Source organism: Alosa pseudoharengus, unplaced genomic scaffold, assembly GCF_046254945.1.
Source record: "Alosa pseudoharengus isolate Yale_2024_CS ecotype anadromous, Long Island Sound unplaced genomic scaffold, YU_APseudo_1.1 YU_APseudo_1.1_scf_6, whole genome shotgun sequence".
Taxonomy (NCBI): domain Eukaryota; kingdom Metazoa; phylum Chordata; class Actinopteri; order Clupeiformes; family Clupeidae; genus Alosa; species Alosa pseudoharengus.
In genome coordinates, this window is record NW_027468848.1 from 24,108,282 (window position 1) to 24,124,320 (window position 16,039).

The 16,039-nt window shown below is 42.4% G+C and overlaps 2 protein-coding genes across 2 annotated transcripts in view; both read right to left on the minus strand.

Annotated features, from left to right (window-relative positions):
- Window positions 1-10,381, minus strand: part of LOC143106857 (dematin-like) — an 88,749-nt gene extending 78,368 nt beyond the window's left edge. Inside the window, exon 1 of the mRNA XM_076271334.1 lies at window positions 10,135-10,381. The gene's annotated coding sequence lies outside the window, so the exon portion shown is untranslated. The remainder of the gene's footprint in view (window positions 1-10,134) is intronic.
- A 1,145-nt stretch (window positions 10,382-11,526) lies between these two features.
- rsph14 (radial spoke head 14 homolog) lies at window positions 11,527-15,755 on the minus strand. The gene is made up of 6 exons (XM_076270595.1): window positions 15,557-15,755; window positions 15,199-15,301; window positions 14,950-15,068; window positions 14,391-14,616; window positions 12,597-12,733; window positions 11,527-11,765 (listed from the first exon to the last, which is right to left on the minus strand). Exons 1-6 carry the CDS (start codon window positions 15,753-15,755, stop codon window positions 11,527-11,529), a joined length of 1,023 nt encoding a protein of 340 aa, XP_076126710.1.
- Window positions 15,756-16,039: the final 284 nt, after the last annotated feature.

Genomic DNA, 16,039 nt, shown 5'->3' on the forward strand with positions numbered 1-16,039 from the left:
TATCTTAAACTATATGTCAACCAAAAGTCACAGTGACAGTGAAGGGTGCACTATGGAGTTCCTGGGCAACGCCCGGAGTGAAGCCTTTGTCTCTGAGTATTTATTGAGACACTTGATGTGTTTAAAATATTTCATAAGTTTTCAGCTGCAAGAACCACCTCAGAAGAGACAAAATTCAACAGAGGCGCCATATTTAAATTCATCTTATTGCCATAGACCTCTCCAGAATAAGTCCCACCTCCGTAACTTCCGTATCCATCCAACTTTCGGTCGTCAAATGTCTATGGGAAATAATATGGCGTTTTGAAAGATCGTACCTGTCAAACTCTGTAGGTGACAAAGTAGAAAAAGCTGGTGTTGCCGATTGGCCTACACACTTCTGCCATCTAGTTTCCACTGGATTTTTTGATTGTCGGTGCCGTTTAAGTAGTAAACGATTATTAATGCTAACCGGGAGCTAGTTCCGATGTACGCGGGCGGAGGAGGGCGTTAGATCTTGCTCACAACCAACCAGTCACAACCTAACGTGATGGTCATTTTCACGTGTGATTCATGCGTGGTTTCAGTGGTCTATAAATGTAAATCGTTCGCAAGGTTCAGCCTCTTTTCAACATGACTTAACTTTGGTTTGACTGTGCGAGTTTGTTGGCTGTTATTGAGATATTTGAAAAAGAAATAAATTGCCGACGAAGACACTAAAGACATGACAAGATGAGATTTTTTTTCACGAATAACAGATAATGATAAGCAGACTAGGAATCAGAGGCTGAATCGTATTGAGTCAATAGCTTTATTTTGCATGACCTTGATTAGAACAGTAACGTTTTCAGAATGTATTAGCAACCTATCAAACATGATGATTTCACGCAGGGTTAGTGCCACCTCCGTAGACAGGCTCTGGTGTCACAAACTCCATTTCGGTGAAGACAAACTATGAAACATTGCCGTTGCTATGCAACCTTGACTGAGGGAGTCGCGGCGTCTGAAGCGTGCGTTAGCTTAGTGCTTCTTACTGATATATTTCTACTTTAACGGAACCGACAATCAAAAAACACAGTGGAAACTAGATGGCAGAAGTGTGTAGGCCAATCGGCCCACCATTTTTTTCTACTTCGCTACCTACAAATGTTTTACCAGTATGATATTTCGAAACGCCATGTCATTTCCCATAGACAATTGACGCCCGGAAGTTGGATGGATACGGAAGTTACGGAGGCGGGACTTATTCTGGAGAGGTGTATTGCAGCATATTACAACATATTAATAATTTTGCAATAAACATCAGCGACATTTTAACATCATCTATGCCACATCTGATATGAATCGGATGAACCATCTAGGAGAAGTGCTTCAAAATTGATTTGCCAGCAGTGAAATAGAAATCAGCAACATCTTGGCATCATGTATGCCAACTTTGACATGAATCGGATCAATTATCGAAAAGTGCACAAAAGGGAGGGAAAGTGAAAACCAGTGCCCAACTGGTTGCGTTCCTATCGAAGAGCAGCTCCAATGTTAAGTTCCATAGACCTATTCTTAGAACTTATCAACTAAGTTCCCAATGTGGACTGAGATATATAAAAAAAAAAAAAAAAAATCCCATCCTCTTTGCTAAACTCTAGGAACGCAACCAGTAGGGGGCGATGAGATTACTTTCCCTCCCTATACACAAAATCCCAATTACCTCACTTCCTGTTGGGCGTGGCTAATGCAATGTATATACAAAAGTTGTTTGTCTTGGGAAGTTACATACATCTACCAAATTTGGTGTGTGTAGCTGCAACTATATGCCAACCACAAATCGCAGTGACAAATGGTGGCGCTATGGAGTTCCTGGGCCCAGCCGGGGCCAAGCCTTGATCCCTTTGTATTCCACAGTCATGATGGCTAGTTTGTCAATATAAACATATTGACATTCAGGGATTTAAAACCTTTACAGTACACTATGGGTTAAAATGGTTTTGATTGAAATTACTGTAACAAGAAGGTAAAGAACTACAGCCAACACATCTAAGGCATTAATTTTGTCATTCACATCAGAGTGAATACCTGTCTTTCCTTGAATTCTAGATTCAATCCTTTGTAATGTAAATACATATAAACATCAGACCCAGTTCTGCCCAGGGGATATACCGGTAGTTAATAAAGCCTCCGAAGCAACCCTGAACTCTAATGTGATTATCAGTGTGTGCTTTGCTGTGAGAGATTTCTCTTAGATCATAAATTATATGACACTCACTGGTGCAATCATATCATGGTTGTAATTTTATTGTATCTGAGGCTGTGCTGACTGTGTGCTTGTGCTTGAATGGATTATATAATATAATTGCTGCTGTGTTGGTGTTGCAAATAAAAATGCTTTTACTTTAGACCCTGTGCTCACTAGTCTTCTCTGTCTGAATGCTACATTATAAGGCCACGGTAATGACAGGTGGGGAGAGCAGGCTGGACATGCAGTGGTCCTCATGAGAATGCATTATACAATAGGTAATGCATCAGTATGTCTTTCTCTATGTGTGTGTCGTGTGTGTGTGTGTGTGAGAGAGAGTGAGCATGTATGTATTCATGCATACAGGCATGTGAGACTTTGATGAATGTCTCTACTCTTAGGGGTTCTGTAGTCAAGACCACTTGGTGTGTGTCTGTTTGTGTGTGTGTACGTGTGTCTGTGTGTGTGTGTGTGTGTCGGTGTGTGTTTGTGTGTGTTTCTATCTATCTCCTTTGCCTGTCTGTGTCCCTGTTCTCTCTTCTCCCTTTTAACTGTAGGGGATTAATCCCAGCGCTGAGCCTGCTCATTGTGTTTTCATCCCAGGCTGCACATTACTGATTTATTGGCTGCAGCCAGGTGGGGGCTGGAGCCATGCCTGTCTAGTGTACGTGCATCAATCCCGGTCCAATCCTAGTCTTTTCACCCTGAGCCAACAGCCGGCGGCTTGTGCTTGTTGTTGTTGTTGTTGTTGTTTTCTGCTGACACAAACAGGCAAACGTGTGCGGGCCCAGACAGTGGCGTGAATGGCTGCAGTGAGTGGCGTTTAGTGGGCTATATATTCTCTGGTTTATTGTGTGCACTGACTGGAGGCTGCCCAAGCTAAATGTTACCACCACTGGGCTACTGCAATAAATCAGGAGCTGGAGACCAGGGAAACCAGACCGGGGGAAAGGATGGTCCTGTTTTAAACTGCGCTAGAAGACAGCACTGTCCAGGAGAATCTGATCTTATTGGGGTGTTTTGAGTAAATGAATGCATGCACATCTCAAGCGGATAGGAAGTTGAAGGATAGGGTGGTGACACACACACACACACACACAAACACAGACATGCTGTAAATACAAGCTCTAAACATTTGAACACTTCGTTCAGCACAGTCAACATCAGGAGGACTTTGGACACACAGAGCAAGAGGGACATTAGGAGCACTTTGGACGCCCAGAGCAAGAAGGACATTAGTCCAAAACATACAGGTCTTTGTACCAGTGGGCAGCATTGGAAATTTGAAAGATCAGATGAACAAGCTAACAAGCTTTTGTTTTTCCTACCACACAACATGAATGCAATGTGTGTTGTTCTACTTAAGCACACTAATCATTTCATTCCAAATGACAGATTGCACACATTCGGGGTTAGGCCTCGGTGCATCAATCACAACCTAAGAGGGTGGCCATCTATACTTTAAGTAATCATGTGTGGTCCTTCCCCTCTAAAACACGTCTCTCCCCAGGTCACATTAGCTGTTAGCCGATACTTTGAACGTCGATGGCCGGCTGGGCAATGCATTGCTATGGACACAGGAACAATGGCTGACCCTCTTAAATCACCAAGGCTGAGTTCACACGACTGGACCGAGTGAGAGGCATCACCATACATCTCCCCTCCAGTCTGGGGGAGACACAGGAGTGAGCCCCGTCTGAAGATTTACCGCGAGGAGGAGAAATCTGAAATCACACCCGGGGTCCAATCATAATGGGCTGGAGGAATTCCTCTGCTCCATTTCCCCTAATGAAAATGTGGCCCATCGTGAACAGCCACACGTAAAACTACATAAAAAAGGCGGAGTGGCAGGCCCTGATACTCCCCTATTTAAACACTTAAAGTCAAGCTGATATAGTGTATATATTTTATCATCATATACGCTCCCAGGAGCTGAACTTGTGACCTTGGTGGTCTTACCACCACACACTCTACCTTTTCAGCTCCAACATGAGCACACATAAGCTAATGACTTTTGGCAGGGTTGAGTGGTCAGCATAACTGCAGGCCTTCTGGAAGTTACCAGGGATATCCCCCACTGCCGATTATGAAAGCAGTGACAACTTGTCATGACTATCTTATGTAGCTCAGGAAATACACACAGAAGTCAGAAACGCACTTATCTTCCATGACCAACCGCAGTCCACACCCTGACAGACCCCCCTCCACTGCTGTCACTACGGTGACTCTCAACCGACTGCCCCCTTGCCACAGAGGAGAAGTAAACACATCGGAACATGCCGGGACCCTTGGGGAGGCCTCTCTAGGGTCCTCTGACTCATACTAACATGAGCATACATGCATGCATCCATACACACACACACACACACACACACACATACACACACACACACACACACACACACACACACTGAAGGGCTACCAAATACACATACACTAGCGCACGACACATAGTCACCATCTGTACACCAAGATAAGAGTGGAAGCAACTTGGTTCTCTCTCTCTATCTCTCACTCTCTCTCACTCTCTCTCTCTCTCACACACACACACACGCACACATACACACGCGTACAGAATTACACAAACACATGCACAAATACAAAAAAAATACTTCACAGCAAACACTACACTAACAAAGGTAGAATACAATTAATATAAAACACACACACACCAACACATCCTAACAACCGGGTGAAAACAACAGACACATATTCATACATATTCAACACCCAAAATAACACTCATTCACACAAGGTTTATCATCCTCACAATGGCTGGATTTCTGGGTCTGGATGACTAACACACACACACACACACACACACACACACACACACACACACCTCACTTTTCTAGCTGTCTCTCTCCTCTTTCACACTTGTGGTGATGCTATTACTGTGTTTGTGAGCCACTGGAGCAAGTGGTTTTGTGACACACACACACACACACACACACACACACACACACACAGGCACACTGTTATTGAGTCCATATTGATACACACACGCACAGAGGAAGAGAGAGACAGAGAGAGAGAGAGAAACTACTGAATTCCTGTATGTTTTTTCCTTGTCTGATCTCTCATTGCCATTCTTTTCATCCTCTCAGTGCTCTCTCTCTCTCTCTCTCTCTCTCTGCTGTCAGCTTTTTCTCCATCTGTTGTTGGGCCTCATCTGTGTCAGTGCCTGGGCGCAGGTGGATGCCACCATTCCCTGGCTAGCACACTCGCTCAGTACATCAGTGTTATCCCTCTCACTTCCTCTCTGACTCTGCAGGGGTGGCTTTCGCTTCAACCAGCAAAACACTGAGCAATTATAGGCAATACAGTCAGACAACGTTGCTATCAACAGTGGTGGCCAAACAAAAGTCTCTCTCTCTACTGTTCTGAAGGAGACACCTGACAGAACCCCATTGCAAAAACCTATGCCACAAGAAGCTTGATGGAATTCAATTCCAATTCATTGCTGTCACACAGAGAGCTAAAACCTGAACGTCAAGTGATGCAGCACTACCACAGCAGCGGTAGCAACATAAGTGGGGACAATTATTAGCTTAAAACGTACTTAAAGCTGTAGATCAAGATGAGATTGATGTGAGATTGAAATCTGATGTGATTACGGATTTGATGTAATATAATTCATGAAACAATAACCTAATTCACAATGCTTATTCCAGGAAGACATTTACATGTGAGCAAGGGCGCTGCTAGAAGTTTTGGGCCCTATGAAAGAAAATCCTTTTGAAATATAACCCCTTAAATTATGACTTCTGGTGAATTTTGTGGAAAGTAATTGATAAATTAAGATAAATAACTTAGCATACTTATTTACATAATTATATTATAGCATATTATAGCCTATTAGGCATAAAGAAAACCTATACAGGCTATTATATTCAACTAATTTATAGAATAGCAAAGTAGTCTAGCCTATATACGCAAGACTGAACCATATGAGGGTGAAATATAAAGGCTGTCATGATAATTTTACCAAAAATGAACCATGGATTTGTTTAGTTTATAACACATCTGTTTATAAAGCAAAGTTATAATTAAACTATTATAAGTTATTATTTAGCCTACTTGATGATAATTTATATCATGTGTTCCCTGGGGGTCACGTACATAGACAATATATATTTATGTAAAATATTATCTATATCTATGTTCTCTGGGGGCCCCCTGTCAGTTCTGGGCCCTTAGAATCATCCTAACCCCCCAGCCCCCCCCCGCCCCCTTGCCCCACATGGGCAAGTTGAGTGTAATATAAGTATGGTTAGGGAAATATAATCTAAATCCATGTTCTGCTTGTTGTATTTTAGGCCAGCAATGAAACATCCCAGACTTAGGAGCTTGCAGTTTTGGATTACAATGATTCCCCTATTTCTAGAACTGCCATTTAAATGTGCTGGATGTGTGATAGTCAAGTGTGGTTAAGTGGCAAGTGACTCTGCAAAAAAAGAATATACCTGAATACAAATCTGTACACAAAATGCTTGGCAAATACTGAGCTTCTTACAAACTTTGACCACACCAGCCCCTTGATACGTTAGTTTAGACTAGATAAAGGTTTCAATCCAATGAAGCAATGCCCATCTTATCTCTTTCTTCCAGAATAAGTTAATGAATCCAGTAATGCACATTCACTGAAACCATAGAACTGCACATTCACATACACAGCATGGTTAAATACTCCCAGGTGGTGGCTTGGTGATTAAAAAGAACAGTAGCAGGGCTCTTCACAAACCATCAGATTATTGGTCTTACAAAACAATCACTATACGGTAATGAAATGCTCGTGATGTTTAGAAAATCACAATGCCTACTGCCAACCAGTCATGGTAGTGAGGTGGTCTATCAGATTGCAGTAGTATCGCTCTCATTTTAATTAAACTTGCCCCCCGCCCCCTTGGTAATCTCCCTTGCTAATAAGTCAAGGTTAAGAGGCTTGGCAACTGAGTAAGGAAACTGTAGACTTAGACTTAAATCCTGCATTGTTTTTTTTCTTTAATTCCTCAGTTACTGGGGCATGAAGATATAGAATGGGATAGACACAGACGAGACGCAAAAGAACACGACTCACCACGTAACAGTTTAGAGATAGTTGGAGATTCAACTGCACCTCCAGCTTATGTAACGCAGTGACAAGGACCAGGGGAGGAGAGGGGGAAAAACGAGAGTAAAATTAGAACAAACGCAGAAGGCAGAAGAACTTGATCTTATCGCCATGACAACTGCATGGGAGCTGTGGTGATGTGGGGCTGGTGAGGGGGAGGTGGCTGCAGTCTATGTGTTTGTGTGTGTGTGTGTGTGTGTATGTGTGTGTGTGTGTGTGTGTGTGTGTGTGTGTGAGAGAGAGAGAGAGAGTGAGAGAGAGAGAGAGAGAGAGAGAGAGAGAGGTAGGGAGGGAGGAAGGGAGAGAGTGTGTGTAACCCGTACTGCCACAGAACTTATGCTTTAACTGTGGTGGTATGGAGAGCTTTGATCTTAATTTGTCTCAAGAGCAGAATGTGTGTGTCTGTTTTGGTTTGATGCATTGTACCGCCATTGGACACAAACACACACACATGCATGACACGCATGCATATACCCACCGCACATTAAGTTAAGTGCAGATATCAATATGGTCTCTTCATACAACATAAAGCTTATTTGAGATAGCCATCATTTGCAGTGGTGATAGCCATCATTTGATCAATCAGTATCATAGATAAGAACATAAGAACGTTTGCTGCTAAAACAGACATAACCACCTTCCCTCATAACAAAGACATCATTCTCTCTAACAACCAAGCCATGATTACACTCTTTCACGTTAAACACACACAGACTTACTGTGATCTCACAACTTTGGTAATGCCCATTAATAACCCCAATGATGAGTCAGCAGATCCCAGATCCCAGATGGAGTTCGCCTCGAGCAGATGGACACCAGCGTGTGGCCCATTGATCCGGGCCTCTCACTTTAGTCACCTTCACACCTCTGCCATATCGTCACACGACAATGTGACAACAACCCAACCCAACTCATAAGACGCAACCCGTGTCTCACACGGCCAACAGACAGCAAGGTCACACAGTGGTGTTCACACCAGGCACAGACAACGTTTCACCTAATAGCTGACCTGTATTGTCCACTATCGCTGACAAGTAGAGGACATTACACCTTCTCCATCATTTTACATGAATAATGAAGTGAATGAGGGATGCTGATTCATGACCCACGCAATGCTGACTCACCAGTGCCCTGTTTGATGCCAAATATGATCTCGCTTAAAGGAGAGGCTGAACTGATCTGCACAGGTAGCATTAATGAAACTGATAACCATTAATAAAAACATTGGTTGGAAAAGGGAGTGATTCTAAACCAAAAAGGCTACACTACAGTTCATCCTTACCTTTCATAAAACCCAGGATGGTTCACCAGTCCCAGGCCTAATGCCTTCTTTACCCTTCTTGAGTTAGGATTTTAGCAACTGATTTCATAGGCATCAAAAGCTGTCATATTATAATCAATGTACTAGTTACACACCAATATCACTGTGTCAAAAAACATGTTTCAACCTGTTTGAATTCTCACTCTTGTCAGCTACAGGAGTTAAGTATGTACTGGAACTGGACATGACATGTATAGTGATTTCTATCACTTTGCTGGTGCTACTGCAGGTCCTTTGCCATCAGAGCCCATTTAAGACATTCAACATGTTCTCACAATAGTGTTGCGTACTATTGAGTACTTCATCTCCATCAGGAGAGGCCAGAAGTAATAATTATTCCATTTACTGTAGGCCCTATTTATACACTAGAGAGGTACTTATGGCCTAATGAAAGAAACATTTCTGAGTAATTCTATGACGATCTAACAGAATCCACTGGATGGAAGTGCATAACATGCAAGGATGTATCATTAAGGAAGGACATTCTGTAATTAAATTCTAATTTAATTGGTCTAAAACCCTTCAAAGGCAAACCCCAAGACCCCTTTGGGAAACCAACTGTATAATTATCAGTGATCAGAAAGGATTTTTTTTTTAAAACTCCCCATTAGACCTGGTATGCTCAAAACATTGACTATAGGATGTACAAAGTAAAAACACAGAATGCATGGTCATAGGAATGGCCAGACCACTGCCACGATAAAAACACCAATAGTCTACCTTTGAAATAGCCTACATTATGAATTAGAAAAAAAAAATCAAACATGCCTACCATCATGCAACACTGCAATATTGATTGACATGATAACATAACAGTGATTAAAAACAGCATAACTGAAAAACCTAATTCACACTGGCATGACATCCATGACTTTGCCAATCATGATGTCAGTGTCCAAACTTATTTTTTACAAACATGTCCCAAACAACAGTATCAGCCTACAGGAACACTGGGTCAGATTGGATATTCTCCATCGTTTAGATCTGTGGGGCTGCCTCGTTGACATGCGGGTATTAGCGCGCTGAACCATTCAGTCTGTCCCTGTTCTCAAATACCCTTACAGTGATAGCCATGTTCCAGAGGTTGCTGATCCGGCAAGCATGGGACCTGTTCTGAATCCCTAGCCTCCGGCGTTACGTAAAAACATCGCATCACCCCTGAGAATAATCTCGTATCTCAAAGATTCCCTAACCATTGAATGGTATCAGCATAAATTAGGCTACATTACATTTTCACCGACAAATAACAATTAATTAGGTCAAGGAATTCACGAATTAGCAACAACATGAAGTCGTTCTGGCGTTGACAGTGTTGTGAAGCAACATGACGCGGTCATCGCAATATAGCCAGTCAGCATCCAAGGATAACGTGGGAGCTTGAACATCAGTACAAGCGACCAAAAACATCACAGTAGACATGTTTTTCGTCAGCTCATTGCAAATTGTTAAGCTACAACATAAATGATTGTGAGTAAACGTTAAGAGTCTTACCTTTCAAACACCTTATGTTTCACTCTTCAGAAATGTCAACCTCAACCTCTCCGCGGATGCCACCAGGCGACTAATCTCCTCTCGCAACTGAATTTCCGCAACGCGATTTAGAAGTGTGTTTCTGAATAAAACAGATGTCAGTTCTTCTTATTCAACAATATTTTTAGATCCACACAAAAAGGCGTGACTGTCAGCAACCCGCTTTTGTCAGAACCGGACTGGCGCGCCTGTGCTGTGCGTTCTGGCAAACTGCGAGCTGTGCAGACAGATAGCGGCAGCGTGCCTCCTGCCGCTGTCCGCTGGCGCAATCCATTCTGAACATCGGGGGGTAGCCGATACACATGACAGTGCACATTTGCTTGGTGAAGGTGACAACCAAATCAGGGCCGAAACACTGCTTATGTGACAGAAATTTGATTTTTAAGTGGTTGGTGGACCTATCAAACAATAGGCCTAGGCCTACAAACAGATATCCTATTTTTAATTCTCTCTACAGTAGATATTTTGTCTTTCTTTCGACCTATTCCCCAGAGACGTGGGACAACACTATTCCCTCACTTTCATTAGTGGTGTGACAAAGTAAAAAAAAAAAGGTAAGTATAGGCTACATTTACATATTTGTGCCTCACATGCCTCTGTGACACTACGAACATCATTGCGACTTTAAGCGAGCACGTCAGTATGATTATGCTCACATTTTGGCTCAATGTAATTCCAGCAGTTGCTGACAGACAAAATAGTCTACGAGGTAGGCCTACATTACCTGGCCACTTGTCATTTCTTCATTTTTATGTGGGATATATCCCCTTGTGATTTTCATTTGCACAATATATATTGACCTGAATTCCTTGATGAAAGGCACTGATGCTATCCATTCAAAGTCTGAGGTCAGATGCTTTCCGTTGGCAGTGTCTTTCAAGAACATACAAGCCCCAAGGGTTCATGCATTCATGCCAAAAAAGATTCTCTGGAGTGGCTGCACCACAGATGTCACACATGAACCAAATCAAGTTAATACCAATACTGACGGAAGAATGCTTCTGATGTACTTGTAAGGATTCTTTATTAATGATTCTAATGTGGAGGAAGATTTCAAGTGACAAAAAGCAATCCTTGGACCCTCTAATTACACTTTTCCTGTTTGGAAGACTGGTGCGGACCCTATTTGCATTTAAGAAAAACAGATGAAAGTTTTATGGTTTCTTATTTTATTCTTTGTTGCATGAAAAACAGTTTTGTGTGTATGTCTGCAAGTTATGTTGTATTTTTGCTCTTTTTCGATTCTCCTCCTCTTCCTCTTCCTCTACTCTCCTCCTCATCCTCCACGTTTCCCCCCCCCCCCCCCCCCACCCTCCTCTTCTATTCCCTCTTCTCCACCTCCTCTCCTCTCCATCAGGGCTTCCAGGAGATGACTTGTATGGCGGTCTGAGCGGCACGCTGAATGATGGACTCCGGGTGGCTCAGGCGGGTCCTTAGCAGTGGCAGGTGCTCCAGCAGTTCCAGCCTGGCAGGGGGGGCCTCTGCCAGGCAGGTGAGGGCACGCAGGGCGTTGGCACTCACCGCACGGTCCGCGCTCTCCACCAGCCGCAGCAGGGGAGGGATGGCATCAGCCTCCAGCGCCTGGTATTTACCTGGAGATGACAATGGGGAGATCACACAGTGGAAATGGTGGAAATGAATTAACACAGAAATTAACAGACGTGTGAGAAGGGGTAAAGAGAGAATGGGCAGGACTTCACATTGACTACATGGGGATACCATTTATGATACAGAATTGATAATTAGTACCCCAGCTGTTTAACTAGATGCTGGTAAAATAATGATGTTGTCTACTGAACTGGGCCAGCCAGTTTAACCAGCCAGCATGGCATAATCTTTGATTGGTCTGATCTGTAGTACTAATATTTAACGGACTGCCTCTGGGCTCACACTGTGGGATGCTCTTTAGACAAAGCTCTGGAGTGCAGCTTGGAATTATATTACCGGGAGTAACTATCATTTCTAAAACTGACTCCAAGTAATAATACGAATACAGGCAAAAAACACAGACCACGGTCAAAGTCCTTTTAGGCAAGTCCCTCCACTCGTTGACCACATTGCAACGCATTTGGGCACTTATCGGACATCTATTCCGAGCAGATTTGCGCATATGCAAGTCTTAACAACATCAGCCTCGCTCCAGTGGCGAGATCACAACACATGATTGGTACAATGTATTCACAACACATCACATGATTGGCACAATGTATTCACATGTCAACTTTTGGCCGCAGAAGGAGTAGGATATGTGTGGGACAACTATTGGCGTTTAAAATAAACTATATTATACTATATACGCCAACTATAATTATAAATGCCTTTATATGGAGGATTTTTTTGAGTGCTGTGTCTTCTCATTAGAAAGTATCTGCCATGGTCATGTAGTGTATAGTCAGCTCTGATCATCATCTGGCCTGTTTTACCTTTGGTGATGACTGCAGTGTTCATGATGGTTCCAGCCGCACTGGCAGTGACTCCTGGGTCGCTATCTGACAGCAGACTGACCAAGACAGGCAGAACATGCTCCTCACACAAACGCTGCTTTCCCTCAAGAGGAACACTGAGAGAGGCAGAGAGAGAGCGAGAGAGAGACAGGGATAAAAGGAGGGAGAGAGAAAGAGAGAGGCAAATAAAGAGAGGGCAACAGAGATGAGAGAATATATAATTAGGAAGAAGTTATATAATTACAGGTAGAAAAAAGAAAGCATAAGCAGTCAAAAAGTCAATTCAATCCTGGTCTATGTTGTCTTAAAGTATTGTCTATATTGTATAAAATCAATACTGGAGGCATACTGGATTGTGAATGCTAAAAGGACAATACCATTACCAATACTAATACCACACTGTTCTCAAAAGCTTTCTGCTAACTGATTTTATGTACTTTATTTTTATGCACTGTACTTTACATTTCTTTATTATCATTTACTATTTTTCTTGCTTTTATGTACATTTATTGTGGCTACTGCCACAATGTTATTGTCATTTCATGTTTTTAATTACTATTATTTACTTTTATCTATGTAAAGCACATTGAATTACCTGTGTATGAAATACGCTATATAAATAAACTCGCCTTAATTGGCTTAATACAGACTAACGCTGATGATTCCTAAGTCATACGGGTTAATCACCCAGATCCTACTATAAACCCTGGATCCATTAACCCAGATCCTATAGTCCCACACCTGCTACTAACACCAGGTGATGTACACAAATTGAAACGATAAACTGTGTCACTCTCAATGACCTGTATAATATGTCCTCCCTCCACTGCAGTGCAACAGCAGGCTTGACCAGTCAGACCAGTCAGTGGATTTCAGGAGTGAGTAAGTGAGTCTCAAGCACTGTTTTTGACATGGTTAGCAGGGGCTGTTTTTGATAACCTAAGCATAGCCTACACGGCACAGATATTTTTTTACGAATTTACCAAAGTGAAATATTGTTATAAACAAGCAATTACATTCACACATGTTGAAAGATAGTTTTGCGGCTGCCAAAGTTCATGCAATAGGTTTAAAGGAACCATATGTAAGATTGTGGCCAAAACCGGTACTGTAATCACTTTCAAATTACTGTAGAGCGGTGTATCCCCTCCCCCTCCCCCCTGACTCAAGGTTGCTAACCTGGATGCCGAAACACTACTGACTTTGTTTGTGAAACACTCTGACTTTTTAGTAGTTAGATGGAGGGTGGCATTAGGCCAAAAGACGACATGACATGACAAAACACAACATCAACATCAGTTGAGGGCTGCAACTTCACTTTTTAAATGACAATATCCTGGCCGGACTACTGTTGTCAGTGATATAAGTATTTGAAATGAACATGATTTCTTAATGTCTAGTGACATATCAGGGCTATTTTATGATCACATTTTTTTTACATAATATACATACATGATTCCTTTAACAACATGAGAATAGCATCTGCTGCATGCACAGAAATAGGCTAATGGTTTATAATCACCGCATTTTATTATCTCAAGTACAGTTGATATGAATTTGGAGAAAGTAATGGTCTACATTCATTAAGGGAGCCTAAGGTGCAGTAGCAGCTGTAGAATAGAGTACTAGTTGAACAGGTAATGATGACTATATTTAAAAATCCCATGTTTGACTGTCTACATCAAAATTGCAAATAGACTATTCAAACTGTAGACTACCGCCTTACTGTAGGCTATAGCTCTCCATTCTGAATATAATCAGAATGATGCCCACCTGATTCCCACCATGGCACTGGCGGCAGCTCGCCGGATGGCGAGGGACGTGCTGGCAAGCTGCTCGCGTAGGATGGCCACACCGTCGCTCTGGAGTGCGGGCAGAGCATCCACCCGCACGCAGCAGCTCAGCGTCTCCAGCACCAGCGCCCGGATTTCCTCACGCTCCACCGGAATCTTCATCACCAGGTGATGCACCAGGCCCTGCGACACGATACGAGCCGCACCTGCCACAGATACCCATCACCACAGCTCAACACACAATATCGGCATATCCACTGACATTGATGGGGACTGATGGGTCGAGATCACAATCACTGTTTGTATATGTTTGGTAATTGTTATCATGAACGCTAATTGTTTTTAGACTGCTAAAATTATCTCTATTACTATTATTAGTATTTAATTGATGGTGTAAGACTACTTTAAACTGATCATTGTTATTGGTCATGTTTATTGTTATTATTGAACGTCACTTTAGACAAACGTGTCTGCCAAGAACCATAGCATACAGTACATTTCAATGATAACATGAGAAAGCGGATATGCCAAGAGCTGACCTGCAGGAAACTCGGCCATCATTTTAAGAGCTCTGTGCATGTTCCTCCGGCAGGCATCCACCGGCTCGTCGAGCAAGTCTGACAGAGGACCCACCACGTCATATCTGAGAAAGGCCTCCCTGCATAAAACAAAGAAGTTTCTAAGAAGTCGTCACTGAAATCATAATCACTAAATAAAAGTTAAATGGTTAACATCAAACAGAGGGCACAGTCCAGCAACAAAATAATGAGTTGCTCAGAGGAACTCACCTGCCTACATTATGAGTGGCCAGTAAGTATAGCACTTCTGTGGCTTTGGTCCTCACAAAGGCATCTTCATCCTCCAGAAGAACCTTTAGTCTCTCCAGACAGCCTGAGGCATATTCAATAGTTACTCCGTATTTCTTTACACAGATATATAGCCTACGGTTTTCATTAGGCATCAGTGTAAAAAGTCAAGTTGCCAGATTGTTTAGACCTATTGACAATTAGCTTGCTTATTTTTCTGACACAACACCAAACAGCACTTTATGTTTTTTTGTTTGTTTTTTTACTTTAATTAATTAGGATATCTACTCAATAAAAGTGAACAACTTCAGCTATTAAAGTCGAGCATAGGTCTACCTACCTTTTTGAATAGCCTCATATGCCCGTTCCGGATCGTGGACGAGATCACAGAGGGCGGTGAGCGCCCTCTGGCGTATGTATAGCTCAGGGTCCTGTAACTCCATAGACAACCGTGGAAGTGCTCTGTTGCCGAAAGCTACAGGTGCTTTTGTTGGGTCTAAAAGCGGGGGTAGTTGTTCTGAAATCCGTGTGCTGGCCATTTTCTTCTGGCAAAGGTAACGACCCTTTCAACAGCAAAAGAAAACAGCATAACGTTACATTGTAACATGTTTAGAACTAGCCTTCTAGTGCTAGCCTGCTCATAACATTAGTTTTTTTAACAGCGCGTCGTCAAACTTTGAGGATGTTATAGCTATCCTAGGTTAGCTTTATGTGGATATTCTCTCTTGCAGAAACAGACCTACCATAAATATGAAACTCTAACCCTAACCCTAGGAAAAGTAAAGGAAACCTGTTGTTAACAATGAATAATAGTGTGTCTACT

Coding starts and splice junctions, on each gene's coding strand:
- rsph14 (XM_076270595.1), bottom strand. CDS start 15,755: ATGGCCAGCACACGGATTTCAGAACAACTACCCCCGCTTTTAGACCCA. Junction 15,069..15,198: donor GCCACTCATAATGTAGGCAG/GTGAGTTCCTCT, acceptor TGTTTTATGCAG/GGAGGCCTTTCTCAGATATG. Junction 14,617..14,949: donor GATGGCCGAGTTTCCTGCAG/GTCAGCTCTTGG, acceptor TATCTGTGGCAG/GTGCGGCTCGTATCGTGTCG.